Genomic DNA, 25,629 nt, shown 5'->3' with positions numbered 1-25,629 from the left:
AAAAAAAAAAAAAAAAAAAAAAAGTCATTATCAACAAGACCCTTATTAAAAAAAAAAAAAATGTAATGTAATATACTTCCTAAATTTTTTGAAAGAAATCTATTATCAATTGTTCAGCTCAGCACAAAATATTACCAAAATTAGAACCATTTTCTAGAAGTGAGTGGTCTTGAGGAATTATTTTTTGTTTTAAAATTTTAATACCATTATAAATTTTTCAATAACGAAAAAAGAAAAGAAAAAGAAAAAGGAAAAGGAAAAAGAGAGTGTCCAGAGTTTATCATCTACTTGCAATAAATCTTAAAAACTTTGAATTACTTAATTTAAATTTTATTAAAAGTATGAAACATTTAAAAATATAAATACTAAAATAAAATGAAATTAAAAATACATAAACTAAAATAGTATTTTGAACTCAGTGTATTGTTTTTAAACATTCGTGTGTGTGTGGTGTAAAAAAGTAATATTATCAACAAAACTTGTTAATTATTTGGAAAACAGTTATAATATGCAACGGTGGAAGAATTGAATAAGTTTTTGGAACTAACCTCATGATTTTCCTTGGGAGTTGAGTTGATGGCCAAGCTTCAGAAATATGTCGTCACTCATCCTTCTCCCGGTGAACGAATACGAGAAGGGGGGAATTTTTGTTCTGAAACTCCACCCAGTGGAGCCCAAAGGCGGGCAGGAAAGCGCTTAGAACTCCGACAGTTGCACAAATGAAAAATAGCTATTCCTACACCATTCGGATGATCAAACTATTGAACCTGCAGATGTCAAGAAGTAAATGGTTATCATCTTATTGATTCCTCCAATGCATTTTTGTTGAAAAGAGGAAGAAAAAGAAAAGGTGTGGCAGAACCAACCCCCAAGCTAGGAGCAGAACCTTGTCGTAAAATACACTCGAGAACTCCGAATGCGCTTGGCTGAGTGACTATAAATGATACCACAATCAAAGGTTACGTGTATCTCGACTAAAAAGCTTATAAATGATAGCGCTATCTAAATACATAAATTTGGACCTGAAGAACTCATTTGAATATATTTAACATTAAGAGTAAAGGGACTACTGTTATAAATCACTCTTTCAAAGATCTAGTTTTAATTTCAAACATCCCTCTAATTAGCATAGGTATTATTATGATAGGCTTGGTAGTCGGATTTATTTTTCACTTGCCGTGAATACCAGTTTCGTTAAAGCTAAAAAACAGGAGGGTATGATCCTTACACTCGCAAGCTACATGAATGTCCAAATCCATTTTTAAAATGGCGGGTATAATAAGTGTAGCAGCATTTAGGTTAGAATAATGCTAAAATGTATTTATTTTTTACCCGAGGGCCCATAGGCGTGTAGATAGGAAGCTGTTTTAGAAACTGCACCAAGTACGAACTCTACGGAATGTACAAGCTGGTGTAGAAAAACCTCACTAACTCGAACTCCTCGTGGCCGTGGGAACCGTGGCATCGTTCCATTTCAAGATTTGTCGTCTGTGCTGTGAAGTAGGGAGTAGGATTGACCTTGGTGCCTCTGGCAAAGATGAGATCTATCATCACCTAGTTCTTCATGTTGTTTCTTCGACAGAGAAGGTAGTGAGGGCAGACAAGTATTATGAAAAGAAATTTGAAGCACATCAAAACATGAAGAACCTGAAGGAACTTCTGTCCTGGAAAAAGCTGGTTTTAGCCTATATAAATCATTACGTGATACAGAGCTTGAGATCCAGAGCACCGCTTTACGATTATGAGAAGTGAGAGGTAACCGCATAAACTGTTCATGAAAATCATCTGTGGAACAAATTGGTACCTGAAACAATGAAACAAAATTTACACTTGTTAGAATAAAGAAAACAGAATTTTCACTAGAATTTTAGGATGTGGTTGATTCTTCCACAACTAACTCACAAGATAAACTCTTTTATACTACATTTTTTAAGAGACCTAATTGAATAATTTATAAAAACAGTATTTTTTTAAAAGTTTATTCATCAACTGCATATAATTTACTACATTACATCTCATTCAAGAATCCGCCATCCGGAAGAAAATTTTCAAACAATTAATTCTACAGAAAGACTGCCAATTAATTAATAATTCAATAAAGAAATTATTTTAATGATGATACGATCGATCCATCTTAAAGCAACTAACCAGATGTTAATGTTTTCTCCAAAGAATTTTGCTTTGAAGTGGCTCAATATAATTCCTCTGTTCATTTGAGCTACTCCTGTAGGATAGACATCTTCATCTTCAAAGATTTGAGAAAAGGTAACTCACTTAGAGTGCCTTGCCACTTCGGATCCACACCAAATGGATACGCATCACGAACCTTTATTAAACCAATGGTATTAGTATCTCTGAAAAACGGAGGATATAAGTCACTCACACGGAGGAATATAGCCCACAATGAGTTGATTTACACTGTTTGATACCTGCATGAAGTATGGCGACAACAGTATGCAGAAGGCACAAACAATTCAAATGGGACAGCAAGAATTCATTATAAATCAGTCATGTGTAGATCGAAAAAAGTGCCATCATCTTGATAACATAACGGGTCCCAAAGGTAATTTCATTGATATCTCGATGCTTCTGACGTTAACAAGGTCAAATAAACTTATATTGGCAGACAAAGGACAAGAATTCACACTACAAGACATTGGCAATTACCTGGCTGGAAAAATTCTTCTCCCTTATTATAAGATATAATGGTGCCAGCAACAAGCATATTCCATGGCAATCACCAAACATTACAGCAAATAGGAAAGGGAAAGTGTCAATAGAGTAGACTCTACCCTGCAATTCACTATTTGCCTTAGGCATCTGCACATTAAAATACGCTTGGAGATATAAAACAAATGAAAGAAATAAATCGACCAAAAAATTTAGGTAAGTCTCGAGGACAAAAAGATGTCCTCTTTTTACCAATTCACATGGAGAACTTTGCAATTTCATATAGTACAACTAAAATGGTAATAACCACCGATATCAAATCACCCCACTTTGAATTAGTGGTACTTTTTCCATAGGCACAGTATAGGCAACGATTAAACTTTGTCCCTTGCGCTTCACTGGGTACCCAAAAGTCAAAACTTATATACAGAGATGTGCGCACGATCTTGTACATTCCTACCATTCCAATCTATCAAACTAAATAAAAGCAAGGTCATTTCTTATTTTCTGGACCAAGGAAATGATTCGAAATATTGATATTCTGATTTTACTACTTCAAATCCTCTTCTTAAAACTGAAAAGAAAGCACCTTTCAATCTTAGTAGGGAATTCACAGGATTTTGGATAGGAAGACGAGAATTATCTGTGATATGAGCAAGTTGAGCAACTTGTAACTCTTTTCATGCCGAGAAACATGCTAGAGACTCTCAACAACTGCCAAAGCGAGGCACAGGAAACTGGTATAGAAACTAATTGTAAACAACAATGCTGGACCGAATGTAGAATTGGTGGAAAATCAATGGTGATCATCTTTTCCCAAGAGAAATTGATGAAAACTTTTTTGGTTTTCGTTCAAAATGCGCTCCAGTTAAGGCAGGATGCAGTCTCTAAGCAATCTGAATCGAGATAGCGTAACCAACTCATTTCCGACACCAATTTTACAGAGGATGACAAGTTGTCCCTCTTAAAAGAAAATACTCTTCCTGAGATTACGTAGAAATCTGGAACTGAGCATAATGTTGACCGAGCTGCTCATCTTTAGGTTTCTCTTACCATAAAGTATATAGTAGGAAGAGAGTAGGAGCAGGATTTTATGCTTATAGCCAAACAAGAAGATGATTGACTTATATCTTTAATGAAGGACTACAAAAAGCAACAGTTTCAGAATATTCTGCTCATGCTTGGAGTGGTTGCAACTACCATAGAGTATAACGTACAGTTTTAATTAGTACGTATTTATAAGCTGCTCAGATGCAGTTAATGATATTTGGACATTTAAATACGGAATAGATTACCAGAGACATATAGAGCAAGAGAATAGACTGTAAAAAGTCCTCAAAAGCAAGAAGAATTAACAAAGTGCGACATTGTACAATAACAATCGTGATTACCTCTGTAATAATCTGAAATTGTTTGACCAAGTCATCAGTGAATGGGTAACATTGCAAAAGCTCCGCATATTTTCAGAATTTTATCCTTTGCTCTCTCTCCAGAATAAAATATGACAAACACATTTTTCTCGACCTGGAATTCAGATGTGAGTTTTACAATGGCAAGACCTTAAAGAACAATATGGGGTAACGAATTATTTCAGCAACAATGAAAATAACTTTCAGGGAAAAAAAACAGATTTTGGTCCAACTCCATATTTGTTGACTGTAACCCAAATATAGAAAGAGAAAACAAACAGAATTCATCCTTTTGTAAAGCTCACAACTGTAACTAAGGGATTCCCGTTGCTAACCTTCACCCCAGATACAGGATCAGTGATGGAACCATCAACCACAGCTTGTCTCAGACACATTTGCCCCTAGTTGAACGATAAAAAATTCATTTCAAAAACCACTAGTTTAACTTGTTTCGTTGGATCCGTTGTCATTTCCTACGAGACGCAACCAAGTCCTAGCTACTACTCAAAAGAGCACAATAAATGTCCAGCCAATACTAAGACAACAAAAACATACTTGTTCCAATTATAAGGGACTGTCAATGGATCCTTCCCCGTTTTGCTGCACTTCCTGTTCTCTTTGCTCAGCTGCAGCTATGCTTTGAGCTAGATGGAAAAACTCACCAACCTGAAACCATATAAAAAGTAATAAGTCCTCTTCTGCAGGCTGCAAATCACAGGAATTCAAAGTAATTGCCATCAAATTGACAACATGCTAGCTTTATTAATCATAGATGATAAAATAACCTCGATGTATAAGTATGCAACATTACAAGAGTAAAGACTAACAGAATTATAGTAACTCCTTATCAATAAAAACATCCCATGCCTTCTCTGAAGTACAAGCTTATCTTCCAATTGCTCACTATAATTGCGTTGTAACTTCTCGTTGTTGTCATTTATCTCTAACGACTCTGCCTCAAGTTCTCCAAGTTTAATCTGTCAAAGTCAAGGTCAAGCTACTGGATTTAAATCGTTATTTTTCCTCAACAGTATAACGGAATGGTACTACACTAAACCCCCTTCAGCTTTATGCCACAAATACTGCTGCAACTATAATACACCAGTAGAACCTATTATCGACTAGGGACTGAAGTATTATATAGCTATTAATCTGTAAAGAAACTTATCTTATAAGTTATGACACTAACAGCACAAGTATAGGCATCATCTAGAGGAAAGAGAAGACAGATTCAAGCAGAGTTCAGAACCACACTTGTATGCCCAAAAAAGAAAGGAAAGGCACAAAGAATAAAAAAATACTCAAATTTTGTGTTCACACACTACTTATAAGCATGTTGTCGTAGAGTCTATAGTACTTATTTATTACTCGTAATCACTAGACCAAGCATACTATAACTGAAGTACACTCATCACAATAACGTTACATTCTCATGTCATTCAATCTTACTAGCTAGAAATTTATCTAGGTTCAAGAATGGAAATATAATTTCTCAAAAGTTTCTATCAATGTTATACACCTCACTTCGCTTGAATACAAATCTGAAAATTTATCATGCAAGTTAATGAACCAACGAGGAACATTGGCATCAAAGTACTTAGAGTCGAAGAAAACTCAAGTCTCCAGGCAATTCATTCTGCCATATTACCAAAGTACTTAGGTCCATTTACGGCAATTATGTGCTGCTACTTATTAGAATCAGAACTTTCAATTTAGAAATGTAATCCTTGTCTCAAGTTCGCTAAAAGCTAGATTCAGACCTGGAACGAAGCTTTAAGCAAAAATCAGAGAAATAGTAAACACACCTGGGCAGCATACGTCCTCTGGAATGGGCTTCTAGATGCATTGAGCTAAAGAGGAAAAGTAGACGATCAGATGCTATTGACAAGAATAGAAAGTGCGGAATGCAAACAAGAAGCAAGCATTTCGACATAGTGCAATGATGTCAATGAGACAAATTCTCAATGATGTCTGCCAATATAGAACACAAAAAATCAGAATCCATTCAAGTAAACGTATACTTTAAGTACAGTTCATAAATTATCATAAAAATAAAAATTGAAATTAAAGTTCACTTAGGAACCTACATTAGTGTTTACAAAACTAAATTCAAGTAGTAAGCTCAGAATTATAATGACATTGCGATTACAAAAAAAGAAACTGAACGTAACTCGATAACAAAGAAGATCCGCTTGTGAATAATGTAAATATATGTTTTGTATGCAAAAAGAAATCCACTTATGAATTCTTAATAGCTAAAGTAATCCAGGAGTTATCATCAAAAGAAAATTTTAAGATTAAAGATTGTGTACAGAACATGGTAAACCTACATTAGACTTTACGAAAATTGAATTCAAGTAGTAAACTCAGAATCACAGTGACATTGACAATTACGAACAAAGAAATGGAACCTAACATGACAACCAAGGTGATTCACGAGGTAAATATAAATCTTGTGCACAAAACGAAATCAACTGGTGAATGCTTAATTGCTCAAGTATAGTCCAGAAATTATCATCCACAGAAAAAGAAGATCATGTAGAAGCTTCAGAAATCTACATTAGCGCATACGAAAATGAAAAATCAAATAGCAAACTCAGAATTACAATGAAAATGACGATTAAGAAAAGAGAACGGAGCCTAAATCAACTTGTGAATGCTTAATTGCTCAAGGATAGTCGAGGAATTATCATAGACAGAAAAATATCAGATCATGTAGAAAACTTCAGAAATCTACATTAGCGCATACGAAAATGAAAAATCAAATAGCAACTCAGAGTTACAATGAAAATGACGATTAAGAATAGAGAAACGGAGCCTAAATCAACTTGTGAATGCTTAATTGCTTAAGGATAGTCCAGGAATTATCATCGACAGAAAAATATCAGATCATGTAGAAATCTTCAGAAATCTACATTAACTCATATTAAAATGAAAAATCAAATAGCAACTCAGAATTAGAATGAAAATGACGATTAAGAACAGAGAAACTGAGCCTAACATGATACACAAGAAGATCCAACACCAGAAGATCATTTCGAATGCAATGTGACTCACATCGTTGAATTGGAAGAGACCGAGATATGAAATCATCCAGTACGCTGATTCATTAGGAATGATCAGATGCACCAATTGCATCGCCTCCGATCGCAGCAGATCCATGGAAAAACAATCACTCACTATCTCCGGTTAGCGTAAAAACGCAACGCAGAAAAATGCCAGTCTCTGGATAATTGTCGATCGATGAAGGTATATCGGGAGGAAACTTCCGCCAGAATCACTAACGGAAATTGCAACAAGAATCATATAATTTGTCGTTCCCCTAGACCGTTGGCACATTTCGCTCCCTTTCAACAGCGTTTCGACGTACCTTCTTTTTCTCCCGCCTGTAATTTGAAATTTCTAAGCCTGGCTCACACTTTGACCTTGCCTTAAATGCGCGGTTTAAAGTAAGGTTTCCATTTCTGTTATATATTTTGGATTTTATTTTACATTTTCCTCAACGTTTTTTTTTCGATTTTTTTTTTCAACTTATTATTATTATTATTATTATTTTATGTTTTCTAACCATTTTAATTTTAAGATGGTTCTTTCAACGTTTCCCTCTTACATTTATATTTGCTAACGTTTCTCAGAAAACAAACTTAAGCTAACAGCGAAAAAGGAATAAAATTTCTCGTGAAGTAAAAATAAATTAATAATTCACAATCTATTCAACAACGGTGACAAAAGGATAATTTGTTGCATTTGCTTGGTATCTTTAGTTGACAATAAATTGGTCATTTCGTAGTCGGTGATATTTTATATAGAGTCTAGCTGCATGAAGACTCTTTGACGAATTTTAAAAGGGTAAAATAGTCATTTCACCCTTCAACCATAAAAATAAAAATCATCCTAAAACAACCACAAAATAATAGAAATGGCCAAAAGATTAAAAAATTAACCATATAGATTTATCCATAAATAAAAGGAAAAAATTTTACTAACTTCAACTTCCCTCCATACATAATATTTGAAATTATTTAAGGAGCGAAAAGAATTTAATTATTCCAAAAAAAATGCCTATAACTAATTTAAATAAAAAAAAATATTTACAATATTATTTGTTAATATTTATTTATATACTTGTAAAATTACAAATTTAACCACTCTTAGATATTTCTAAACAAATTTGAGTTTTTTTTTTTTTTCTTGATTTTTCTGAATTTTTCTGAATTTACTTATTAATTAATAATCTTCAACCCGTAGTATTCTAATTACTCCTAAAAGGACCAATCATTAATGGAAGGTAGCAATCCAAGAAAGCAATTTACAAATTAGGAAATTGCATTGATATATATAAAATAAATAAATAAATAAAATTCTTTGAATACTTATAGTAATTTCAGCATTTAATTTACACAATCCCTTATGGGCTATGTATAGCCTTTTGTCACAGAATTAACAATCTCAAGATCCCTTTCACTTTAAAAGAAAATCACGTATTAATTAACCCAACTTTTTTATTATAAAGTTTTTTTCAAAAAAAAACCCTAATAATTCTCATATTTATTATAAAGAAGAAGTGACAAATTCCGTACCAACAACTGCTCTTTATACTTAATTTTAAAGCAAACTATATACTAAAAGTTGCGTATAAAATTGGAATAATTTTTAAAAAACAATAAATGGTTAAAATCTCCTAATAATTCTTCTTCAATCTACTTTTATTTCATTGCTAATCAACACTCCTTGACAATAAGAGGTGACCAAATCCCACATTGAAAATTGCTATCATTCCGAGAAAATGCTTGTACCAAAAACTTGAAAGAAAATTACTTTTGTAGCCTCTAAATAGAAAATATTGTTCATTCTGGCTCGTTACGTATCGCATTGTAAGTGTCTGTTAGAGAGAAATGTTCATGAATGCTCTGTTTTCCTCTCTAGTCAATGTGGGATTTCATTGGCCTGTTATGTATCGTTGTAAGCGTTACAGTTTTAACGAAGTGTCTGTTAGGGAAAGGTTTCCACACTTTTATAAGAAATGTTATGTTTCCCTTTGCAACCGATATGAGACCTCACAATCCACTCCCCTCGGGAACCCAGCGTTCTCACTGACACAGTGGACACCGCTAACAAATATTATCCGTTTTGACCTATTACGTATCGTGGTTAACCTTGGAGTTTTAAAGCACATTTGTTAAGAAGAGGTTTCCACACCGTTATAAGAAATGCTATGCTCCTCCAATATTCTCGATTTCTAATACGTGCAAACTTCTCGCTCTATAGTTTAGATGCTTCATTTGAAAGCTAAGCAAAAAACAACTTAGGAAAGCTACATAAAACCATGAAACATTAAAAAAGACATCAATGTCATATGGTTGCAATGTCACAATCCCACACAAACTGGCAGTTTCTTGTAGCATATGCTACCATTTAATACGGACGTAACTAACTTTAGAGTTAAGAGTTTGGTGTTATATTTTTAATTGCAACATTACAAATATGAGCGACATTGCTTGCTCCTAGCAGCTACCAATCGAGACTGCTAGAAACAAAAAATAATACGTTATTCCATAATACATACGGCGTCGTTTCGTGAGCCAAACTTAATGAGAATTTATTTTTTAATTATCTTTATTTATATCACAAATTACCCAAGAAAAACTGTTTAAGTTATATACATTATTATTAATTTTTATCTTCTTATTTCTATGTCATGAATTATTAAATTATTCTATATTAAAACAAATCACATACAAATTTCTTTAAACTTTAAAATGTTTAAAAGGGTCTAAATAATCTATTTTATTTTAAAACTTGACAATATTCAAAATTATAGGTCGAGATTGAGTAAAGGAGCTTAATAGTTAGATCTCGAAGTCCCCTCAATGTTGCAATGAGCTTAACTGGTGAAAGGCATTATATCCACGAGTACGATAGAATTGAGCTAAGGCTCCGACCAATGAGCAAAAGTTGGAAAATTTGGAGGCTTTAATGAGAGTGGGCATTTTCCTAAATCTAAAGCCGTAGACATTAGGAGACAAGGAGTAGCATTTATGGGGCGAGTATAGGTTAGATTGACAGACACACAAAAACAAAAGAGAGAGGAATGAATGGGTGAGCGGGCATGTTATAATACACAACAAGGAAGAAGAGTCTCCAAATCAAGCAGGCCATTGGCCATTGCCATTTGGCCGCCCCATGCCATGCCGTTTGCAGCTAGCCCGCCAGCATCGGCAGAAAAAGAAAGGGAAAATAAAATAAAGCATGCGGCTGGACCACCCTCCATTTCGTACCCTCCGGCGGAGGAGAGAGCCAAAGATAGCAATAAGATATAATTAAGCTCAGCGGCCGGCTGGCTTTTGCATGCGCATGGGACATCCCATGCCCCTACGCTACACATAATGCTAAACCCAACTATAACCCCACATTCATTGCTCGATCTCGATCTCGATCTCGATGTCGATCTGTTTCTCCTTTCAAATTATTCAATGCGATCGTTCCTATTGTCATATATAAAAAGTTCAGAGGTTGAATAATATTGTCGAGGATAATAATAGAATTTCTACGTATATTTACAACCATATATTATTGTCTAGTTTAAACGTAATTTTTTAAATTATATTTGACGATTATACGATCAGTAATAAGAATAGTGAGTATACTATGCGGAGACCGCTTCTATCGACTTATGGACCAATTGTAGACCAATCAAAGGCAATTTTCTAAGGTTGAATGTTAGCTAGGTTATTTTTACTTTACATATTCCAAAAATCAATGAGAATTTAAGTATATTATGTGACTGCTGGCAATATTTTCTCATTATAAAATAAAGCCGTCCCATCCGTAGACTAATTGAACGTATTCTTTTTGAGGTCCTAGGCTAATGATAGATATACACTCTTATTATTTCAAATCTCGACCTTTCATAAATATTTCAAAACTACTCTTAAAATAAAAATTTATTAAATTATTTGACTAAATTTGAGATTTGAGGCGGCCCGCATCGAAATAGTGCTTTACCCCCTAGATGTCCAGTCAACTGCTGCGCCTCAACGCATTTCGGGGAGAACCAGCTAACTCTGGGTTCAAGTGGCATTTCACCCCTAACCACAACTCATCCGTTGATTCTTCAACATCAGTCGGTTCGGACCTCCACTTAATTTCACCCAAGCTTCATCCTGGTCATGGATAGATCACCCAAGTTCGGGTCCATAAGCAATGACAATTGCCCCATGAAGACTCGCTTTCGCTACGGCTACGGTGGGTCCCTTAACCAAGCCACTGCCTATGAGTCGCCGACTCATTCTTCAACAGGCACGCGGTCAGGGACAGTGATCTATGATTGTGAGATCCCACGTTAGTTGGATAGAGGAATGAAACATTTCTTATAAGGTTCTGGAAAACTCTCTTTAACAAATGCATTTTTAAAATCGTGAGATTGACGACGATATGTAAAAGGCCGAAGCATATAATATTTATTAGAAATAGGCTTGAGTTGTCGCAAATTGTATTAGAGTCAAGCACCGAGTGGTGTACTAGAGAACGCTTGGCTCCCAATGGGATGGATTATGGGAACGAACCATTCCTTATAAAGATGTAGAAACCTCTCCCTAACAAACGTGTTTCAAAATTCGTGAGGCTGACGACGATAAGTAACAAGCCAAAATCGACAATATTTGTTAGCAGTGGGCTTAGCTATTATAAATGGTATCAAAACCAGTTACTGGTCAGAGTGCCAATAAGGACGCTAACCCTAAGCGGGTAGATTGTGAGGTCCCACATCAATTGAAGAGGAAGAATAAACTATTCTTCACACAGACTGTAATTTTTACCTTATTTGAAAGAAAAAAAAATGTTTTAATTATTTTAGAAATTTGGTATTCAAAGTTTTGACTTGAGATTGAATTAATGGGACAATAGTGATGACGCAGAGACAATAATTCATCCTAATTGATTTTTGGAGTGAAGGGTAGCAATTTTGGGATCCTCCTGAATTATTATATATATATGTTTCAGAAAACAGCTAGAAATAAGTTATTGGCCATTTCCCACCTATATATGGATCATAACTCATGCCATGTCGCAATGTTTAATAATTCTGCATATAAATTAATACCTTCAATATTTTAAAATATTAAATGCTTGAAGTAATTATTTTATTTTTCTGTTTTTCAAAATAATTCTTTCAAAATTAAATGACTTATTAAATATTCAGAACCTCTCCTTATTTTCAAATTTTCCGAAAATAAATAATAAAATAAAATAAAAAATATTGTTTTAGTAATACATTTATGAAGTAGCCCAATTAATAGAACAAAAATTAACCTACTCTAACTCATTAGGTCATTCATCATAAAATTCTTCCATAATTCACTAATTAGTTATGTGTCGTTTTTAGGATAAAATTGTGGCCACCTTCGAGTATTCTTGTATACTTGTTTGATGGCTTAAATTTAAGTATTTTGTTAATTGAATTTACCGTATGATTTATTAGATGATTAAGGGCTAATTTCTAATTTAGTAGTTTGGAACAACCATTTATTTCATCATTTATTCAATTTAAGGATGAGTATGATAAAATAATTGAAAGTTTAAGGTTTGCCTCTTGAACTGAATCTAGAGTAAAGTGGTTTTTTTCCATGATTTATATATATATATAATTACTAATATAGATTAATTATGTAATTTTTTTCATAAGGTTAAAGGATGTATTCTTTTTTTTTAATTTAATTTTTCGAAAATTTCATATATATATCTATATACACTTTTAGATTTGTATTCGGTAATTATTGAAAAAATTAAAATTTAAATGACTAAACTAGTAATTTCACTTAATACAAGTTATTTTAAAAAATAAATTTTCATTTTTAAAAAATAAAATCGCAACCACCAAAATCTAAAATTTGATTAAATCCAAATCTTAAAAATCCATATCTATATATATAGATTAATTAAAATTTGAAATTATAAAAAATAAAATATTTAAATTTTGAGAGTCTATATCGTAATATTTAATTTCATGTCTATATATTAAAAATATATTACGATTTTATCATATGATTCAAATTTTCTTAGCTAATTCGTAAATATACCGGGATTAATATTCAAAATTATCGACAAGGATTAAGAATTAAGGTTTTAAGTGTCTAGACAAACATCAAAATATATATATATATATATATATATATATATATATATATATATATATATATATATATATATATATATATGTTGGAAATTAATAAAGGAAAAAAAAATGGAAATAAAAAAAAATATTCGGGCTAAAGACAAATCCAAGTGGGATTGTGAATGAATTTAGACGTCCCCCACCACATGCTCATTTCCACTAGAAGTAGGAAAAGAATCCAATTTCAAATCTTGATAATAGGAAGAGAGAATCTAGCACTAGAGAGAGGGAGAGATTTATAATAATAATAATAATAATAATAATAATAATAATAATAAGAATAATAATAATAATAATATTATTATTATTATTATTATTATTATTATATTGTGGGTCTAAAGATTACAAATGTTACATCGAATGGGGGGAAGTGATGGATTAGGTATATTCAAGGGGGGATTTATTAATGCATTTAATTTGGGGTAGTGAGAGTCAATTTCATGTGAAAGGGACAACACATTCACACACCAAATAATTCCTGACTCCTCTTTTCTTAACTCCCATTCCCATAAAAGAATTATCTCTTCTTCTTTTTTAATTACTCCTTCCCCTTTAATAACTCGGAACACTTTTAAATTAATTTCTGAAAAATATATTTAATTTACAATTATACCTAATTTCTCCAATTAATATATTTTAATTTTAATTAATATTTTAAAATAAAAGACTAACCATTTGGAAATTGCATTATATGGAGTGGGTTAGATGTCTAGTTTCGAATTAGTTGATGGTTTATGTTGAGTGATCGAAACTAAAGGCAATGACGTAATAATATATTTTTTTTTCAATTTGGGAAAAATTAAATAGAATATTTGCAAGTTAATTATATATATATATATATATATATGGATGGCGGATGAATATTGGCTGAGTTTTTTTATTTTTATTTATTTTTAAAATTATTATTCGGCATTATTGCTACTCACATGCAAAGTTATAAATATGAACCACAGCTAACACTCATGAATGACGTGGTAATGTATACTTTTTTATGGCAAAAAAGAAAAAAAGAAAAAGAAAAAGAAACTCTTTTGATAATTGAAAACCTTTTTTTTTTTTTTTTCAGAAAATAAGTTTAAATCAATTGTTAATAAAATAAAATAAATGAAAACATTTATTAAAAAAATAATAAACTCAATAAGAATTGAACCTAAGATCATGGCATAAAATCTTATTGTATAAAATTAATTATTTTCTTTTTATAAATCCAGACAACCAAAAAAATTATTAGCCAATATTCAAAGAGTAGTTGTAAAGTTATATATATATATTGATCAAATAATGAATATGTCACATTTATAAATTATTTTCCTTTATAGATATTATTTCTTTTTACAATTATATAAAATAATAATTGAACTTAAAAAAAAAAACTCAAATTCCGTACAAATGTACCTAATGTTTAATTATATTTAATTTTATGGTATATATCCGATGTATTTTTTAATTTTAATTGAAAAAAAAATACAAAATAAATAAAATGTTCTATCAAGATTTAGATGGAAACAGTTAAAATGAAGCTGAAACTGACCAATCTAACAGTATATATTTTGAATATTTTTAAATTTTAAAAACTAATAATATTTTTACTTTCAATTTTAATTTTAAAAGATTATTCAAAATAGTAATGAGTATTTAAAATTTAATTGTATATTCAATAATCTAACAGTATATATTTTGATCAAACATTGCATTTAATTTTTGATTTATTTATTATTATTTTGAATTAATAATATGATAATTGATGAATTTGATTTGCTCATCTATCCTTTCTTTGTTGACCCCAATGAGTTAATGAATAACATTTAATTGTAATAAGTGAGTTGAATTATATGCAAAATTTAACCTAATTATAAAGCGATAAAAGAATCCTTAATGTCAGCTTCACTAATGCAACCAACTCTACATGATGGCTGTAATAATGAACAGCCCTACATCAATGCTTCCTTTCCCGTTTCTTCTCAATCCTCTAAACCGAAACAAAGAGGGAGCAGACCGAGACACCGTTAGGGTGGCCACCGTGATCGAGAGGAACATGTAAGCAGATAAGAGCTCAAACACTAAACGAACCCAACAAGAGACAAAACAATCAAGACTAGATTGTCTTGTAATTGCGATTAGATGTAAATTCGAAACTTCTTGTCTTGTTTTTCAACATTTCTTATTTTAGGGATGTACGATAATATAAATGACAAGAAGCGAGTCAGTCTATGATGTCAAAGATCACTAGACAAGCAAGAACGTATAACACAAACCATAAAAAGACAAGAAACACAAGTTTCGAGTCGATCGAGATAACAACAATCTCAACCGTAAAGATCTTGCTTTACCATGGAAATGACATCAAGAAATTGAATCAAAGAACATAAATATATGCATTATTACAAGTTTAAACATAGCAAAATCCATTGAGTCAAAAATTTGCATTAAATCCATTAATCTCAAGCTTTACTCTAAGCTTGAAACCTTTTACAACAAAATTTCCCTTTTCTTCTTTGCTTCGTTTCTAGTCAAAATTTGCCAAAAACTTTCATTTGCTGATTGAATATGCACTTATTACAAGTTTAATTAGCTCCATAATTTTAGAGAGAGAAACATGGAAGATTATTAGTTCATTGAATCCCAAAAAAATCACAGCTTTCATAGAATCGAAACCTAAATTTTTCTGGGTTTTTTTTTAATAGAAATTTTAAAGATCAATCTTGAAGAAATGAACTATAAAAATGGGATTTTGGGTTGAAATTTTATGAACAAAATTCAAATGCTATAGAGAATAGACAGTCATGAACAAGGTTTGAATAGAAACCAGAGATTAATAGAGAAGAAGAAGAAGGGAATCTCAAAAATCTGAATCAAAGCTGAAATATCCATCGATCAATTTCTGTCTTCCTCATAAGAACATCCACTCATCTCCAAGAACAAACTAGCTAAAAAACACAGATAATTTAGGGCAAATTTTCTCTTTTTTTCGGGGAGATTTTTGTTTTGATTTGTTTTTTTTTTTTTTTTTTTTCAATGTTTTTCTCTCATGACCTTGAGGGTGGGAAGAACTGCGTACCAGCCATGAATGCATTGAGAGGAGCTGGATATATCGTAGGGTCGAGCAACGGGGCGGCGGCGGAGGGGTTGGTACTAGTTGCGGCGGAGGTAGATGCGGAAGTGGGTCCGGCGTTGGAGGATCCGGCAATTAGGTTAAGTGGGTGTGTTGATCCATCTCCACCGTGACCGGAGGAGCTTTCACCGGCTGCGGTGTAACGGACTTCAGGGCCTTGATCGTAGAGAATTCCTTTGAACACATGACCACCGATGTTCACAGCCGTCTGATATGCAAACTCTTCATCTGCATCGTCCATTGCGCTTACTTTTACGCACCGAAATACCGCCGGTGAGTTCACTTCTGATGGGAATTGCGCCAGTTCTAACCCTAATATCATCATCATACCAAACCCCACAAAAAAATTATTAAAAAAAAAAAAACTCCAACCAACAGTGTAATTAATCTGTCAGAAAATAAAGTTTTCGAAACTCTAACTAATTTCTTACAACTTTTTCGTCAGTTTTACTTATCAACAGTGGATGAATTTGAAATTAAAAAAAAAAAAAAAAAAAAAAGTGATTGATGATCAAGATTTTCTTACACGCAAATGATATTAATAAAAACGAAATCCATGAATTTCTGGGGAAATTTGGAAAAAAGAGGTAAAAATCCTCTCGAAATTCGGGATTACCTGACGTGATGGAGGGCAAACGAGGGCAAGCGGTGGCGGAGGCGGTGGCGGCAGAGACAGTGGTGGTAATCTGAGTTTCTCTCTGTCTTTTAGAATTCTCCCCACCACGAAACTGTTCTTGTTGCTGTTGTTGTTGTAAGGCAGCAATTTGCTGCTGGCGTTCACGGCGTTTGGCAGCCGGAACCCAAGTGCTTTTGACATGGGTCTGACACTGAAAGCCGCGGCTCTTACAGCAAGTCCTGCACCGCAAATAAGCGCAGTCCTTCTTAGCTTGGTTGCCACAGTCTTGACAATTCATGCCTCCACCAGCGGCAGCGGCAGCAGCAGATGCAGCAAAGGCAGCGGCAGGGCGCATGACGGTGAAGGCTGATCTGGATGGCTCATCGGAGTCGTTGATCATGAAGCTGCGGCGGCTGGGACCAACGCCGAAGGATAAATGGTCTGTAAGAGAAGGATTCTGGTGATGATTGGTGTATTGTTGAGGCCATATCTCGAAACCCTTGTTGTAGATCTCTTCATTTCTATACATAAACAAGTTTTGTTCTCTTTCTTCTTCTTCTTCTTGTTTGTTTGGTGGGCCTTCTCTCCCTCCTCCTAGATAGAAGAACCCAGCCATTTCTTTGACCTAATACCTGAGACTAACGCCAATTTTGAGCATAAATCTATATCACCAAGTTCCCCCTATCCCCCCCAATCAAAAAAACCATTCTTGTACGGACTCTCTCTTTTTTTTTTTTCCTTTATATAAAAATTAATTTAAAATATATATATATATATTCTGGCCGATAATTATTAATGGATGATATTTTTTCCCAAAAAGTAAAAATAATGAAAAGTGACCGTCTTATTAAATAATTTATGATAGTCCCAGCTATTCCTCTTGAGTCGTATTGAAATAGGGATATTGATCTAAAAGGTCGAATTGGATTCTGGGTTTCGTCTATAGTGATCCTTTGCCTCAATAGAGACATTCAATCTAGTTTATCATCATCTAAAGCTTTCCGATCTACGGTTTCTCGTGAATGGTATGATCTTCTCTTCAAAGGGTTTTAAGGGGAATTTTTTTTTTTTAGTAAAACTAAAGAAAGAAACAAAATAAATAAATAAATAAATAAATAAACCCTTTGTTTTTTAATATTCCATGTATTTTCTCTATTTTGTTTTGTTTTTTAACTTGAAAAAATAAGAATACTTTAGTTTGGGATTTAAATTCTGTTTCTTTCTCTTTCTTTCTTTGTATCGATGCAATTATGGCACGGAATTAGAGCCCTGCAACGCCGCCATGGTAACTGCACTGTTTTCTCTCTCCTCACCTAAAAAAAACCCTCATTTAAGATAACCAGACAAACAATTCTCTCTCTAAAAAAACCCTCCATTCCCTCTCTTCTCGCTCACACCATAATTACGATACGAACGCCACAGAGTAACACGAAGAGAGAGAGAGAGAGAGAGAGAGAAGGAACATGAAGATCTATGAGTGGGCACTTCCTCTACTGTTGTCTGTCTTTCAGTTTCAATGAATATCGAGTAAAAATCTCAGTAGTTTGCATGACAGATCCAATGGTTGCCAGCTGCCCACGTGTCAGAACTCTACCTTTTCTTATTCGTCCTTCCACCGTAAAACCCGCAGGCACCTTTCCCCCCTCCCCTTCTATTATTATTAAAATTATTTTAATTAATTAATTTTATTTATTTATTTTTAGTTTCATAATCCTCACAGCAATCAATCTACTCTACGGAAGAAGGAATGTTAGTGTCACATGCAAATCCCGGAAATCTCCATGACAGGACCCTCTGAACCTGACATGTATTATTATTACTATTGTAAATATTAAACTCTTATTTAATATTAATATATTAATAATTCGTGTATTATTTATATATTATTATTATTTTTTAAAAATGACACAATCCAATCCATAGCCAGAGCGGTGAGAATTTGTTGTCGTCATCCAGATTTCAGACATACGCTTTTGTCATTAAATACATCAAATTGTGTCGTAATCAACTTATCATTTGACCTTAACTTTCGTGTTATGTCTTTCATTTTATTATTATTTAATCCAAATCTCTCTATTTTCCCAAGGTCAACAACATTTCTTTAATATGCTTTTTATCAACATTTTCCAATTCCCAATTAAACTTTAATTACTAAGAAAATAGTTTTCAAATGTATTTTTTTATTTAATTTATTAAAACAGATTGTAAATTAAAAGAGTAACTAACTACGGCCTTATTGTTTTTGGACGAAAAAGATTAGCTACGCAGAGTACGTCTATGACTATACAACACTATTTACTACTCATCTATATCAAAAAACATCTCGAGTGGCTATCCATCAAAATTTTATATAATATTTTTTTTGTAATTATTACTAATTATTCTCAGACAAATAAACCTTTTACAATCTATAAATTTTTTTTCCTTACCTATTTACTAGATTATAATATTAGTTTTCTTGAGATTGTAGCTAATTTTATAATTTAAAATATGAAATAAAAAATTTTCTATTTCTAGACATTTTTATCTTTTAGGACCGTTTTTTGTTTATTTATTTGATTGGTAAGGGCGATTAAATTTTAATTTTTTTTAAAATGATAAATTGAAAATTAAATTAAAAAAAAGTAAAATTATAGCTGTAATTCATGGCGTTGAATTATTGAAGAAAAGAATAATAATAATAAAAAAAAGAAATACAAATAATGATTTTAATTACGTAGAAATAGGGTGGGGAGGGGGGGAAAGAAAGGCTAGGGAAGCTTAATTAAGAGATTTAAAGCCCTTTTAAGCAAACAATCACGTGACCCGCGCTAAAACTTAGTGGGCACTGTCCACTAATAATTGGGTTTTTATTATAATAATATAAATATGAAAATTAATGATCACTAAAGATGGCCACCCGCCGGCCGCCGTAGTCCGCCGTACAATCGCCGTCCTTGACCTCTGACGTGGCATTTGTTTAAGCTTAATAAAGAGAGAGGAAAAAGAAAATAAGTGGAAGAATAATTAGGGGCCCGAGGCAAATTTCACATTGACTTTCCCACCATCTGATTTGATCTAATCTCACAAAATAAATTCCCCTTTTTCTTTTTTTTTTCTTTTTTTTTTCTTTTTTTTTTAAAAAAACTCTGTCGTGAATTGTGATTGATTTTAAGTTTTTTCTTTTAATTATTATTTTCTTTTTCTTTTTTGTCTTTTTGTTTTTTATTTTTTATTTTTATTATTTGTCTTTTGGTTTGGTCTCAACTTTTAAGCAGCTAACTGGTAGCTGACCATGTGCTCAGTTTCCCCAAACTAAACACATCCCATTTTTGTGTTTTGTTAAATCATTCCACACTTTTTTTGATGACGTCTATGTTTTCTTCTTTTATTTTCTTTTAAGATATTCATTTTATCTGTAACTGTATAACAAATTTTGGAAAATCATGTTCGTATTGTATGTTTTTGTTATTGTTGTCAAACTCACTGTTTTTAAAACGTGTCTATTAAAAAAAGGTTTTCATACTCTATATATAACTAAATAATTCAAAAAAAAATTAAAATTATGGATATAAGAAACGGGTATCACATAAATTAATATTAAATATGCTTTGCTCTTAAAAAAAAAAAAGTATATTTTGATTTATCGGACGAAAATCTATTGATATGACGTCATAGAAAACTAATTTCATATCAACTAAAAATAAAAAACGATTCTTCAACAAAGAAAACTCCTTCATTTAACGAAAAGGAATTTGGAATGAGAGGTTATTCACTAAAAGGTTTTGGTTCTCAGGTTCAAATGTTTTCTTCTTCTTAATTGTCCCATCACAAAAAAAAAAAAACAAAAAAAAAACATTTAAATAGAGAAAAAAAAAAAGCTACAAAAGGGGGAAAAAAATAAAACAACAAAGGTTTTTAAAAATAATAATAGGACAAAAGACAACCTTAATTTTGCCGCGCCAGAGATGGTTGACCGATGAAGATGGAGACAAACCCACAATGGACCTGTCTGCTACAAAGAGTTCAACGCTTGAAAGGTGTTTTATTCTGGGCCACATCCAAGGCCCATCATTCGGCCCACTTGTTTCTTTGGGCCCCCATATCCAAAAAAGGATTTTAATACGACGTAAGCATGACTTAAGTAATAATATCAGAATTTAATTTCTGGATAATAACAATAAATGTGAAATCCTGGAGAGAGACAGAGACAGAGAGAGAGAGAGAGAGAGATCTCAAATTTAGCGAAAGTTATCTGTTTTGCCATATTTGGGACAGGATAATGTTTCCCCAAAATTTCGATTTATTTAATGTTAAGAAAAAATAAAAAAAGAGATAATTAGTAATTATGCCGACAAAAAAGGGAATTAAATTATGTAAAGACCAGAGAGAGAAATGGGGAATTCCAATAATTGCATCTTTTTCTTACATATCTCGAGCCTTGTGCTTTCTTTTGTCTCAGTTGACTGTGCCTCTTTCCCCCAAGGTTTAAGGCAGTACATTTTTAGGGATGGAAAAGGGAATTTTTTAAATAATAATAATAATAATAATAATAATAATAATAAATAATTAAATAAATAAGGGGGGGATTTTTTAAAAAATATTTTTAGGATGGGAAGATGTGTGCTGTGTTGGCAATGAACAGACAGAAAGAAAAGGGACGTCTGACTTTAGGTCAAAGCTACTTGAAAACTCTCGTAGGTAAAAGTGGTAAAAAAAAAAGCCAACCATTTTTGGATTGTCTGGTGGTCTCTCTGAATTTTTTATTATTTTTATATTATTTATTTTAAAAAATTAAAAAAGTTTTTTTTTAAGGCAATGGAATATTTGGGTGGTGGGTTTATACTCTTGGGCTTGCTAAGCCCATATGTTATTTTCGGCCCAGTAAGCCCACGAAGCCCATCATATGGGCTGAGTGAGTTGGAATAAAAAGAAATATCCAAGTTTAAATCCATTATAGCATTACATCAGGGCCGGATGAATTTGAAAGCCCATTTATAGACTCTTGAGGCGGCCCAATTCGAAGCTTCAATAGGGACTTAAGAGCTAAACAATTTTATAAAAATAAATAACCAAACCATATATTTTTTGGATTTTGTTTTTAACCTAGGTAAAATTTTAGTTTTTAAATATTTATTTATTTATTTTTAAATATTTAATTAATATATATAACTCAATGAAAAAAAATTATTTCAAACGGCAGTTACAGAATAAATAATAGAAAAATAATTATAAAATTGAATACAAATATGTATATATAATTATATCCGAAATAAAAATACATTGTTTTTTTTTAAGATTAATGATAAATTTGAGTTGTCTCTATCCAGTTCTAATTTTACCTTTGTTATTTAGTCTTAAATTTAGACTTTTATCTTTTAGTTCAAAATTAACTCTCTATTTATTAGGAATGGCTATTCTAACGGTAAAATGAAATTTCGTTTTTCTATTATTTCATTTGATATAAATATAATGGATTAATAAATAATATTGAAATGAATAAATTTGGGTAGGAAAAAAAGGCAATTAATTAATGAGTGAGATGTTTATTAAGGGCATTAATCAAAATTAATTTCATAATCTCTGGACAGCTGGCCCCCAAGCTCTAAGTATGGCCTTATTTCAAGCATTTTGATGTCCTTTTTTACTCTATTTTTTTCTTTTTCTTTTTAATTATTGAAGTAATGAGGTCCCATCATCCTTAAAATATGGTTTTTCATTTCTTCTCGATATTAGATAACCTTAGTTCGCAGATTCACAATCCCGCCATATATCATCAAAAGAAGTGCGTTTTTCTATAACTGATATTGTAAAGGCCGTTCTTTATTGTTCATGACATATGAATGCCGTGTACAAATAGAGATTCAAACCTTTAACTTTTTGATCGAAAATATATGTCTTTAACTAATTAAGCTATTGTGAATGAAATGATGTGAAAGTTATCTTATTTATAATCAAATAAATTATAAAGATATGAAAATAGTAATAAATGAGATATTTGACTTATAATAAAATATAAATATGTATATATATATATATAGTAAACTCTAATTTATTACTAAATATCTTTAACCGCTGTTTTCGATTATTAAATTTTATGTTGAAAGTTGACTTAAAACATATATAGATTTTTTGGTTGGAATATAATTTTGTTAAATTAGGTTTGTCGAGGAGGGCATAATGGATATGAATTTTGACGTAATTTTTGTTTCAAAAGTCATACCCTGAAATTACAACTTTACCCTCCACATAAGAACGTACAAAACTAGAAAATTGAACAGTGGCTTCCATTATAACTTTTGGTGACGCTTCGGAGTTCGAAGGATGAACATCTGAAAATGATTCTTTTGCTTTTACTGTAAGAAAGTGGGTTTGCTGTTCTAATCATTTCTTAAATCTCTCTTATTTTTTTAATGCCAAAAATCTAATTTCTTCACTGTAGAGGATCCTCAGGGATGTACCGCCATTCTTATTATATTATGTAATTATTGCTTCTCCATTTTTCTCACGAGTTCTTCCCTGATTGCTCCGCCCAAGCGTCTTCTTCTTCTTCTTTTGTTGTTCTTAATCAGAAATACATGAAGATTCTGTGTGATGTCTGCGAAAATGGGGAAGCGGTGGTGTTCTGCACGGCGGACGAGGCGGCGCTCTGTAATTTATGCGATCACCGTGTCCACAATGCTAATAAGCTTGCTTCGAAGCACCGCCGCTTTTCTCTGCTCCGCCCTGATGCGGCGGAGGCCCCTGTCTGCGATGTGTGCCGGGTATTTTGCTGAGATCTGATTGGTTTTTGTTGGGATTTGGGTTTTGCTCTGTTTTTGTTTAATTTTTTTGAATCTGATTTTGTAGGAGCGGCGAGGGTTCTTGTTCTGTCAGCAGGATAGAGCGATTCTATGTAGAGAATGCGATGATCCAATTCATTCGGCCAACGAGCTCACTATGAAGCACGATAGGTTTCTTCAGATTGGGATTAAGCTTTCCGCCACCGCTACTCTGTACGAACCGCCTCCCTCCGGGGAGAAACCGATTGGGAGTGGTGGTCGTGTTGTTTCTAAATCTAAATTAAAGGGCTCTGTCAAGAAGGGGGCTGCTGTTTCTAGTGATCCAACGGTATGCACAACAAGTGTTTGTGTAAATGCCCCAATGAACTTAACTCCGACGATAGCCGTGAACAAGGGCAGTGGAGGTCAGATTGCGACTGAGGACAGTGGATCAGCTAGTAGCATATCGGAATATTTGATGGAGACGCTTCCTGGGTGGCCGTTTGAAGAATTTCTGGAGGTATGTTTAACAACTCTGTCACTGTTTCTGCGTGAAGCTGATGAGAAAGTTGAGGAATGTTCTTATGTTTTCCTTTTTGGCAGTTTGAAGGGGTGGGGTTTCCATTTTCATCATCGGAACGCTTGGAGCCTTGGGTCCCTCAGGGGCCACCAGCGGCGCTGTTTGGGTTGAAGGACACCAAGGCATTGGCAGTAAATTCATCAAAAGTCAATAGAGTGTGGACAGACGATGGTTTCACTGTGCCACAGATTATTAGTACAGCCCCGTCTGCAGGCTTTAAGAGGTCCAGACCTTTTTCATAATTAACCAACAACACTTCCATTCCTTATTGCCATTTTCTTCTCTCCTCTTTGCTCTCTGATCTGGTTTCTTCTTCTTCTTCTTCTTCTTCTTCTGGGTTCTTTTACTTTTTGTTTCAAGTTTCTTCTGTAATTTAATGGGTTTCTTTTACATTTTGTTTGGGTTTCACCTGTTCTTTAATGGGTACATTCTTCTTCTTCTGGTTTCTGTTAGTTTTTTTTTAACCAAAAATGGTTCAGCTGTAATATAATGGGTTCTTCTTCCTCGTTTTCGTTCCTTCTCTGGTCGACGGGAAGATCTCACAATTTACCTTTTTGACCCGTGTTTACCGTCTCGTGTCCAACTCTAATATCATTTGTTAGAGTAAAAAACCATAGCTAATAAATATGGTTATGGTTAGCTTTAACTAGTATATGACGGGTAATCTAATGGTTTTAAAACACGTAGGGTGGAAGATATTATTAACTTGAGATTCCTTCCTAACAATCATTGATAAGATAAGGAACCACTACAAGAGGAGTAAGATTCGGATTACCTTGTTGATCGAATATCTCAAGGCAAGAACATTGTTTGAGATTCGAATCACTCCACAGGCAAGATTGATAGCTTGAATGATTCTTGTTGATCAAATATCTCAACGCAAGAACACTTGCTTGAGATTCAAATCACTCCACAAGCAAGATTGATCATGTCGAGCTTGAATGATTCTACATGCAACCTAAACTACATAGAATTGCAAAGAAACTTAGTCATTGGCTAGAGAAGAGCACAAAAGCTTCTTTTACTATATTTTTTTTTAAGTCTCTTACACATACCAGGCTTTATATACCTCAAAATGAAACTACTAAAGTCATTCCAAGAGTGAGTAACATTCATACCTAATGACCATAATTAATGTAATTGTAACCTATAGTAAATAAAGTCTTAAAATACATAAATGAAATACACTAACTCTAAATTGTAACCCACCCAAAATTTATAACAATCAAACTTCATTCTTCTTTAATGTGGCATGAATTGAAACATCTTTTGATAATTTTGACAACTTTTTCTTCACATCTTCATTGAAGTATATTGTATGATTGATGTC

At 32.8% G+C, this 25,629-nt stretch overlaps 2 protein-coding genes and 1 pseudogene across 3 annotated transcripts; 1 reads left to right on the top strand and 2 right to left on the bottom strand.

Moving 5' to 3' along the window:
• Nucleotides 1-464: 464 nt before the first annotated feature.
• LOC111492066 lies at nt 465-7,115 on the bottom strand (annotated as a pseudogene).
• An 8,948-nt stretch (nt 7,116-16,063) lies between these two features.
• On the bottom strand, nt 16,064-17,695 carry LOC111491917 (protein SHI RELATED SEQUENCE 1-like). Its single transcript, XM_023141015.1, has 2 exons — nt 16,980-17,695; nt 16,064-16,675 (listed from the first exon to the last, which is right to left on the bottom strand). Exons 1-2 carry the CDS (start codon nt 17,593-17,595, stop codon nt 16,278-16,280), a joined length of 1,014 nt encoding a protein of 337 aa, XP_022996783.1. The 5' UTR covers nt 17,596-17,695; the 3' UTR covers nt 16,064-16,277.
• Nucleotides 17,696-23,266: 5,571 nt separating this feature from the next.
• Nucleotides 23,267-24,804, top strand: LOC111492300 (B-box zinc finger protein 20-like). Of its 2 annotated transcripts, none has more exons than XM_023141592.1 (4): nt 23,267-23,324; nt 23,531-23,722; nt 23,808-24,239; nt 24,323-24,804. In XM_023141592.1, exons 2-4 carry the CDS (start codon nt 23,537-23,539, stop codon nt 24,539-24,541), a joined length of 837 nt encoding a protein of 278 aa, XP_022997360.1. In that variant the 5' UTR covers nt 23,267-23,324; nt 23,531-23,536; the 3' UTR covers nt 24,542-24,804. The 2 variants fall into 2 exon arrangements, with proteins under 2 accessions (XP_022997360.1, XP_022997361.1); XM_023141593.1 differs by having other exon boundaries at nt 23,298-23,316.
• Nucleotides 24,805-25,629: the final 825 nt, after the last annotated feature.

Source organism: Cucurbita maxima, unplaced genomic scaffold (genome assembly GCF_002738345.1).
Source record: "Cucurbita maxima cultivar Rimu unplaced genomic scaffold, Cmax_1.0 Cma_Scf00017, whole genome shotgun sequence".
Taxonomy (NCBI): Eukaryota; Viridiplantae; Streptophyta; class Magnoliopsida; order Cucurbitales; family Cucurbitaceae; genus Cucurbita; species Cucurbita maxima.
The sequence above is the reverse complement of the archived record's forward strand: the minus strand, read 5'-3'. Positions and strand labels throughout refer to the sequence as shown.